Below are 8,977 nucleotides of genomic sequence, written 5' to 3' on the forward strand. Positions count from 1 at the left end.
TCCCCCCCCCCCCCGATGCCATGGGGAGAAGGGACGAGGGAGGGACCTGTTTGGCATCACCGTGAGGAGCTGGGACGATGCGGGGAAGTGACGCTAATTCCCCACATCTCAGAGCAGGGATGAGGTGGGCACGTCTGGCTGGACAGGGACCACTCCATGGCGTGCCAAAGGGCAAACATCCTGCCCTGGAAGTAGCTGGTGATGCCCTTCCACCTGCCAAAACAGAGTCTTGTTAAACTGGCGAGGTTTGGGGCTGGTTTAAGACAACTTTTTTCATGCACTGGATTGGGACAGGGACACTTGGGTGGCATCCAAGAAGCTGCGGCTCCCCGGAGAGGGCCACCTCCATCATTCCCATGACAGCCCCATGCCTGGGAATGCCCAGACTACAGAGACCTGCTGAAACAGGTACCATCATCCAAGCATCCTCACGAAGCTGAAGGCTCCGGGGATGAGGGTTGAGGTGCCAACGGGGCGACGGGTTGGAGGACGCGGCTGCTGGCGTGATGTGCGTCGTGAGTTGAGACGGGAGCAGGGAGGGCTCCCAGCACTGCCTTAAAATAACCGGAGGCATCAGATATGAATTTAGTAGCTCTTGACCTGATTTGGATTAAATTTTCACCTGCTTAGCCAAATTATTGAAAGGAAGAAAAAAAAAATACATCCGTGCTGCCGTGCCCGGTGTCATCAGGCGGGGTGGGTGTTTTTACTTGTTGGGTCTTTGTCTCATCACTTCAGAGTTTATGAAAATTAAATGGATTTTTATTCCCACTTTGGGGTTGTCGTGTGTAAATAGTCACGCGGAGTCATCCCAGCGGGGTGGAGGGTGGCAAAAGGGAGATCTCTGTGCGGTTTGTGTCCTCTTGGTGTGGTCTTCTCCGTCGTGTTCCCCGCCTCTCCGCAGCCCGTTTAATGCAGCAGGGTCAGGCAGGCGTCTGAGTCGCTGTGGCTGCTCCCGAAATTGAGTTTTTTTACTTTATCAGTAGGATTAATAACTGATAAACAAGCCTGCCAGGGAATTTAAGGAGCAGCAAAATGAAAAAAAAACCCACAAAAAGTCAAATTTAGAGCTGAGGTTTGTCCTTCCAGATCATGAAACTCCACTGCAGAACCGATGCCAAGAAAAGCTTTTAGGGAAGAAATAAACTTTTTTTTTTTTTTCCCAAAAAACCCCCAACCAACCTCAATTTCTGCTGTTTGGTTGCTGCTGTATTCACAGCCGTCACCCTGTGTGTTGTCCCACCTATTTCATGCTTCTCCCTTAGCTTTGGTTTCATAATGGCCTGAGTTTGGGGCTTCATGCTGCCATGCTCAAATGCAGACTTCTATCCACCAACGGGATGCAATCGTGTAAAACTACATTTCTGTTTGTTTTTATAAACTTTTGCACCAAAAACCCCTTACAAAACCAGTTTAGAGCTTGGGATGTGGCTCAGTTCAAGCAGTAGTTTGTGAATTGAAGGAGTCTTTGGGTATTTGAGAAAAATGTGGCCAAGTTCAGCAGAAGGTGCTGAGCTCCTCGGGTAGGTTGGTCTGGGTGCACTCGTGGCAGCCTTTGGCCTGGTCTGGGAGGTGAGAACATCGAACCATCTTGGAAGGGACCTTAAAGATCATCCAGTCCCACCCCCCTGCCCTGGGCAGGGCCACCTTCCACTAGCCCAGGTTGCCCAAAGCCCCGTCCAACCTGGCCTTGAACCCTTCCAGGGAGGGGGCAGCCACAGCTTCTCTGGGCAGCCTGTGCCAGGGCCTCACCACCCTCCTCGTGAAATATTTATTCCTTATATCCAATCTAAATGTACTCTCTTCCACTTTAAAACCATTGCTCTGTCTTTATAAGCCCCTTTTCTATATTGAAAGGCGGCTCTAAGGTCTCCCCGGCGCCTTCTCTTCCCCAGCTGAACCCCCCAGCTCTCTCAGCCTTTCCCCCCAGCAGAGCTGCTCCAGCCCTCGGACCATTCCCGTGTCCCTCCTCCAGCCCCGCTCCAACAGCTCCGTGTCTGTCCTGTGCTGGGGACCCCAGAGCTGGACGCGGGGCTCTGGGGGGTCTCACCAGAGGGGAGCAGAGGGGGACAATCCCCTCCCTCGACCTGCTGGCCACGCTGCTTGGGACACAGCCCAGCTTACAGTTGGCTGTCTGGGCTGCGAGGGCACATTTGCTGGGTCATGTCTCATTTTTCACCCACCAGTACCCCCAAGTCCTTCTCCTCAGGGCTGCTCTCCATCCCTTCATTCCCAACCCCTGTGCAGGACCTTGCACTTGGCCTTATTGAACTCCATGAGGTTGACATGGGCCCACTCCCCCAGCCTGTCAAGGTCCCTCTGGATGACAGCCCGTCCCCAAGGAAACCAACTGCACCACATCCCTTGGTGTCACCTGTGAACTTGCTGAGAGCACTCGATCCCACCATCTATGTCACTGCTGAAGATAGTCAATAGTATTGGTCCCAGTACAAACCCTTGAGGGATACCATTCATTACTGGTTTCCACTTGGACGTTGAGCCATTGACTAACTCTCTGGACACGGCCATCCAGCCAATTCCTGATCCATCTAACGGTCCATCCATCAAACCCATCTCTCTCCAATTTAGCAGCAGCAATGGCCTGACAGAAGTCCAGGTAGGTGACATCTGTAGCTCTTCTCTTGTCCACCAGTGCACTCACTCCATCGCAGGAGGCCACTACCTTTGTCACGCAAAGCCACGTTGGCCATCTCTAATCACCTCCCTGCCTTCCCTATGTTTCAACATGTCCTCCGGGAGAATCTGCTCCATGATCTCACACAGCAGGGCAAGATGCCTCTCCTGAAGGCAGGAGTACTGGTAGTAAGGTCGTAGCAATAATTTACCCGCAATGAGTGCTAGCTTTTTAAAATAAAATTAATGGAATTTAGGCCAGTTTTGTTAAAACTAGCGCTTAACAAAATGAAGGAGGTCATCATTATCATCCCGGCTTTGGGGTGCAACATGCCACTTCTCTGAAAGACAGCCTGAAAACCCAAAGCTCGAAAGCGTTTAGGAGGACACGTGGAGACGGGGAAGGGGCAGGGGATGTGGTCAGCCACATCACGAGCAGCGGGGCTGGATTTGGCCAAGGTTTTTTTTGGCCAGATACGTTAAAATAGTGGTGTGGAGGGTACAGAAAAGATGGCGATTCCCAAGAATGAAGGCTGCGTATTCTGGAGAGATTGGCAGAATGGCCTGAGGGGGGGGGACACCTGGGGACAGGGCAGGGATAAAAGCAGGGCAGAACAAGGACAGAGGTGGCTTGGAAACCTTGAGGACTTCTTCCTTGCACCATGTAGGTGCCCTGAGCCCCTTCCCTGGCTACACAGTGAAGCGTAGAGATGGGCAGGAGAGACAGGCAGACTCCAGCTCCACCGCTGGCTTTTGTGCAGCTTTGTTAATTAAATCCCTCAAGAAGGTGCTTGGGGAGGTCATGCCTTGGCATGACCCGGCACTGCACCTCTGTGGGGAAGGGGTGGAAGCTGTAGGAGCCAGAGTCTCAGCATCCAGCTGTTTCACCAGCAATGTTTTGCCTGAAAAAAAAGCCTTTCATCTTCAAAGCGGTTTTCAAATCATCACTAATTGCATTCATGCAGGTGCCGGGAGGCAAACAAAGCTTAATTAGGGCATGCAAAAAGCTCAGATCCTCTCCAGATAGGCAAGCTTTGAGTTTCTCCTCCCTTGATGTGTAACACCCCAGGGGCCGAGAGCGGGTCTGGGCTTCGCTCCTGCCAGAGAGGGACCTGTCTGCAGGACCGTGGTGCGATGCTGGTGCCTGGCCGGGGTGGGACGTGGAGGTTTTTCAGTGGCCTGACATTTTCCATGTGGTTCCGGGATGTTGATAGCAGCTCCGTGTTCGTGCAGGCATCTCTGGAGCCGAGCAGAGGAGCGGACGTTGCTGCCCACGTGTCACCCAAGCACCGAGCAGCCCTGCTCAGCACCGAGGTGAGAAATCGCAGCCTTTATCCTCATCCCCAGAGCATCGTCCTGCCAGCTCCCCACTTTCCAAGGTCCCTTGGCATCCTCGTAGCACCTGTGATGCTCCTTGCCTCCTGCCACAGGGACGTGGCTGCTCTGCCCAGCCCCAGCAGGCTCGAATTGGGATCACCCCATCCCCCAAACCCCCATCCTCATCCCTGTCCCCAGTGCCACACACCCCAGCACAGCGCCGGGCCAGCACAGAGCCTGTGTGGCATCAGCTCCATCCCAAAGGGACCTGGGGGGGGTTGAGAATGAGCCAGAGTGTGCCCAGGGGGCCAAGGAGGGCAACGGCATCCTGGCTGGTGTGGCCAGCAGGGACAGGGAAGGGATCTGAGCCCTGGGCTCGGCACTGGGGAGGCCGCCCCTCGCTGAGGGGGTTCAGTTCTGGGCCCCTCACCCCAAAAAGGCCATTGAATGACTCGAGCGTGGGCAGAGAAGGGCAACGGAGCTGGGGCAGGGTCTGGAGCACAGGTCTGCTGGGGAGCGGCTGGGGGAACTGGGGGGGTTCAGTCTGGAGAAGAGGAGGCTGAGGGGAGACCTCCTGGCCCTTGGCAACTCCCTGCCAGGAGGGGGCAGAGAGGGGGGATGAGTCTCTGGAGCCAAGGCCCCAGCGCCAGGCCCCGAGGGAATGGCCTCAAGCTGCCCAGGGCAGGGTCAGGCTGGCTCTGAGGAAGGATTTCTGTGCAGAAGGGGCTGTTGGGCGTTGGAATGGGCTGCCCAGGGCAGGGGGGAGTCCCCGGCATCCCTGGAGGGGTTGAAGAGTCGGGCTGAGCCAGCGCTGAGGGGTCTGGGGGAGTTGGGAACGGTCAGGGGGAGGGTCATGGTGGGGCTGGAGGAGTTCAAGGGCTTTTCCAACCTCGATGGTTCTGGGATTCTGTGATCCCTGCTGGCCCAGGGACCCCTGGCTGTCAACTTCCCATGGAGGTGACCCCATACTGGGTGCAGTAGCCCCCCAGGATTGAAGGGACCAGAAACAGTTTTCCACCGTGCTGCCCACATTTATTCAGTTCCAGCCCTGCAGAGTTAGCACGTGGCATGGACATGATTCCACACCATCTCCCACCCCCAGCCAGGGTCTCACAGAGGTGTCGGGGTCCCTGAAGGGGTTCAGTCTATTCCCCATCGCCCCTCTTTTCCCTGTGGGAGGTAGGATGGAGGGGCTTATCATCCCCAACCAGGTCACTAGTCCTCGGCCATATCGCATGCCCGCTTGGTGGCCGCCTCCACGGCGTTCATGACAGTGGCCCGCAGTGCCCCCTTCTCCAGCTGGTGCAGCGCGTGGATGGTGGTGCCCCCGGGTGTGCAAACGTCTCCTCGCAGCTTCGCCGGGTGCTCCCCCGTCTCCAGCATCACCTTCGCTGCACCCTATGGGAACCCAGGGTGGGTCAGAGAGATGGGGACCTCCCAAACCTCCCCTCTCCTTGCCCAGGGGCTGGCTGGCAGCATCCTCCCATCGCCCACACTCCTGCCATGGAGGTCAAGGTGCTGGAGCCCCCGTCCCTTCGCTGTCTTCTGGTGGCCTCATCTTCAGTTTCAAGAGGGGAAACTGAGGCAGGAGGTCACCCACCGCCTCCTCCCTCACTCTGCCACCTTCTTGGGTGCTGCAGAGCCCAGGGCAGCGATGGCGATGGAGTGCCCAAGCTGTGTGGGAGCTGGGGGACAAAAGAGAGAGGAGCAACTCTGGGTGTCCCTGAGCGACAGCACCGACTCACCAGCAGCGTCTGAGCCGCGATCCTGCTGGCCAAACCGCTCGGCATCCCCATCTTCACCGCCCCCTCAGCCAAAGCTTCGGCAAACAGGTAAACCTGGGGGCGAAGAACATGGGGGGTGAGCATGGCAAAAGGCAGGGGACCCCCCCCTAAACTTCCATCCCACACGGGTGGGATTTCTGCCAGTGCCCCGCTGATGCCCACTGAGCACAGGGCTTACGTAGGCCACGCCGCTGCCGCTGAGGCCGGTGTGGATGTTGATGTAGGATTCGGGGACCTCCTCGCAGAGCCCGCAGGAGGACAGAAGGTTCTTCAGCAGGGCAGCTTCCCCGTCACCAGCACCGCTGCCCCGGGCGAAGACCATGGCCCCTGCCTGCACCACGCACGGCAGGTTGGGCATGAGGCGCAGCACTTTGGTCCCGGCGGGGAGAACCTGGGGAGAGATGGGGATGGGAGAGAGGTGCCAGGTCCGGGAATAACCCAAAGGTGCGCCTGAGACACCGGTGGGTATCACCCATGGGGCTGGCAGAGAAATCCACGGGGAAGGAGCTGGGGATGCAACCTGAGTAGGGGACTGTGAGGGGAAAAACCAGGCCTGCAAGAAACTGTTCAGTGTGAGAAGGAGGAGGCTGGCTGAGGGGAGCCCTCATCCCTCTCTGCAGCTCCTGACAGGACATTGCAGAGAGGCCGGGGCTGGGCTCTGCTCCCAGGGGATCAGGGACAGGACAAGAGGGAACGGCTGGAAACTGCCCCAGGGGAGGGTCAGGCTGGGCAGGAGGAGAAAATGTTTCCCAGCAAGAGTGGTGCGAGAGTGGAACAGGCTGCCCAGGGAGGGGGGAGTCCCCATCCCTGGGGGGGGTTCAGGGCCGTTGGGATGAGCTGTGGGGGATGTGGGGTAGGGGAGAACTTTGTAGAGTCAGGCTGAAGGTTGGACTCGCTGACCCCGAGGGGCTTTTCCAACCTGAAGGATTCTGGGATTCTGTGAAACATGGACTGAGAAAAACAGCCTGAGAAAGAGATAAAAGTTGAGGCCCTGAGTTAAGAAACACCTCAGACACTCACAAGATGAAACTACAGTCCACCACACAGGGTGCAGCTGGAGGGGGGAGCCCTGTGGACACAGGACGGTTCTGCTCTGGGGCACCTGGCCAGATTTCAAGGGCCATCTGTCCAGTGAATGACCTTTGCTTCATTATCCACGATTGCATGTTAAAGTTAACAGCCCTGCGTATGCTAACGAAGACGAACATGATCACGCTCATTACATCATCCCGTGGAACACCTGACCCCTCCCCACCCATGGGATACGTAGGAATGTAGGTCAACCTAGGGGATGGACCCAAGGGAAGGGGGTATAAATCAAGGGGAGGAAAGGACGGGGTTTTTGGTAAGTGAAGTGAAGTGAAGCAAAGAAGAACCCTCGCTGCTGGGATTGACGTAGAAACTCAGACCAGTGATCTCTATTCCCTCCTTTTTCCCCTTTTTCCTTCACTACCATTAAGCAATGCAAGGCATACTGTATTGCTTGCCACAACTCGTTCTACTTAGCCAATTATCATGTGTCCAATTAGTACCTTGTGGGTAGTTAATAAATGTTTGGACTTTGACACTTGTCTCACCGTTGTCCGCTCCGTTGGGGATTTGCAAATCTGAGTCACTTGTCTCCCTCATCTGAGCGGGATGTGACAGGGACAGAGCCACAGCAGCGTGTCCTTCTCCATGGGTCTGAGGAGGAGGAGGAAGAGGAAGAGGAGGAGGAGGAGGAGGAAGCTCACCCGCTGCAGGGTCTGAAGGGTGACGCCGGCCACCAATGAGACAACGATGTGGTGGGGACCCACGGCAGGACGGATCTCCTGCAGGACGCCTGGCAGGACGTGGGGTTTGGTGGCCAGGAAGACCAAAGTGCTCTCCTGCAGCACCTCCAGGTTGCAGTGCGTGGTCCGGCAGCCTGACTCCTGCCCGCGGGCAGGGAGAGGTGTCACAGCGGGGCCCCCCCAAACCTCGGCACCCCCACGGGCAAAGCACGTTTTCATGCAGGGCCAAGTTGTGGGGACCCATTCTGGCTGTAAAACCACTGAGGTTTTGCCTGGATTTCACCCAGACCTGGGAAGGATGAGTCAAATCCTTGCATGGGGCAGGAAAGGATACCCCGAAATCGTGGCAAGGGGCACCCCAACATGTCTCCCACTGCCGCGGCCACCGAGCGGGGTGGCTTGTCATCCCACGTCCCCACTCACCCGCCAAGCATCCAGGTTTTTGTCCGTGGGAGCGCTGGCCAGGATGCTGCTGGCTGGCACCTTCCCTTGGGGAACACGGGGAGCAGGGTGAGCGGCCGGGGTGGCCCCAGGGTGGTGGGGCCACCCCAGCACAGCCTGGGCACCCCGATATCAGCCGGGATGTGCTCCCGTCCTCCAACCACAGCACGATCAGCCTGGGGGACATGGAGCAAAGGGGGACGGGGACGGATCCTGCCGGTCTGGCTGGCACAGGCATCCCATGGGGACAGCTGTGGGTACCCCATGGGTCAGCACGGGCACCCCAAGGGGTGTGGACACCCAGTTGTGCCACGGTGCAGTGACCAGGGAGGTGACCCCAAAACCGTGCTTCTGAGTAGGGGCAGGGCCATCCCCACACTGTGCTATGGGGCAGGGACAACCAGGGACACCCGGGGAGGGGAAGGACGGGGCTGTGCCCCCACTGCCTGTGGGACAGGGACCCCAGACAGGGCAGGGACCCGGGGGAGGGGGCAAGGACCCCGGGGAGGGGGCTGGACAGGATTGTCCCCATGTCCCCAAACTGATCTGTGGACAGGGACCCCAGGGGAGGGGGACAGGACAGGGCTGTCCCCAAATCTTTGCACCGATCTGTGGGACAGGGACCCCAGACAGGGCAGGGACCATGGGGAGGGGAGCAGGACAGGACTGTCCCCATGTCCCCACACGGATCTGTGGGACAGGGACCCCGGGGGACAGGGACCCCGGGGAGGGGGGCAGGGACGCGGGAGGGGACAGGACAGGGCTGTCCCCACATGGATCTGTGGGACAGGGACCCCAGACAGGGCAGGGATCATGGGGAGGGGGGCAGGACAGGACTGTCTCCATGTCCCCGCACTGATCTGTGGGACAGGGACCCCAGACAGGGCAGGGACCACGGGGAAGGGACAGGGACCTGGGGAGGGGGATAGTCCTGTCCCCGCACTGATCTGTGGGACAGGGACCCCGGGGGACAGGGACCCCGGGGAGGGGGGCAGGGACGCGGGAGGGGACAGGACAGGGCTGTCCCCA

The 8,977-nt window shown here is 58.1% G+C and overlaps 1 protein-coding gene across 1 annotated transcript; it reads right to left on the reverse strand.

The window, feature by feature from the left end:
• Nucleotides 1-4,961: 4,961 nt before the first annotated feature.
• On the reverse strand, nucleotides 4,962-8,214 carry PYCR3 (pyrroline-5-carboxylate reductase 3). Its single transcript, XM_026841534.1, has 6 exons — nucleotides 8,110-8,214; nucleotides 7,931-8,065; nucleotides 7,469-7,648; nucleotides 5,914-6,126; nucleotides 5,697-5,789; nucleotides 4,962-5,349 (listed from the first exon to the last, which is right to left on the reverse strand). The coding sequence occupies exons 1-6, from the start codon at nucleotides 8,212-8,214 to the stop codon at nucleotides 5,167-5,169; spliced, it is 909 nt and encodes a 302-aa protein (XP_026697335.1). The 3' UTR covers nucleotides 4,962-5,166.
• Nucleotides 8,215-8,977: the final 763 nt, after the last annotated feature.

Source organism: Athene cunicularia, assembly GCF_003259725.1.
Source record: "Athene cunicularia isolate RWA chromosome 2 unlocalized genomic scaffold, athCun1 chr2_part1, whole genome shotgun sequence".
Taxonomy (NCBI): Eukaryota; Metazoa; Chordata; class Aves; order Strigiformes; family Strigidae; genus Athene; species Athene cunicularia.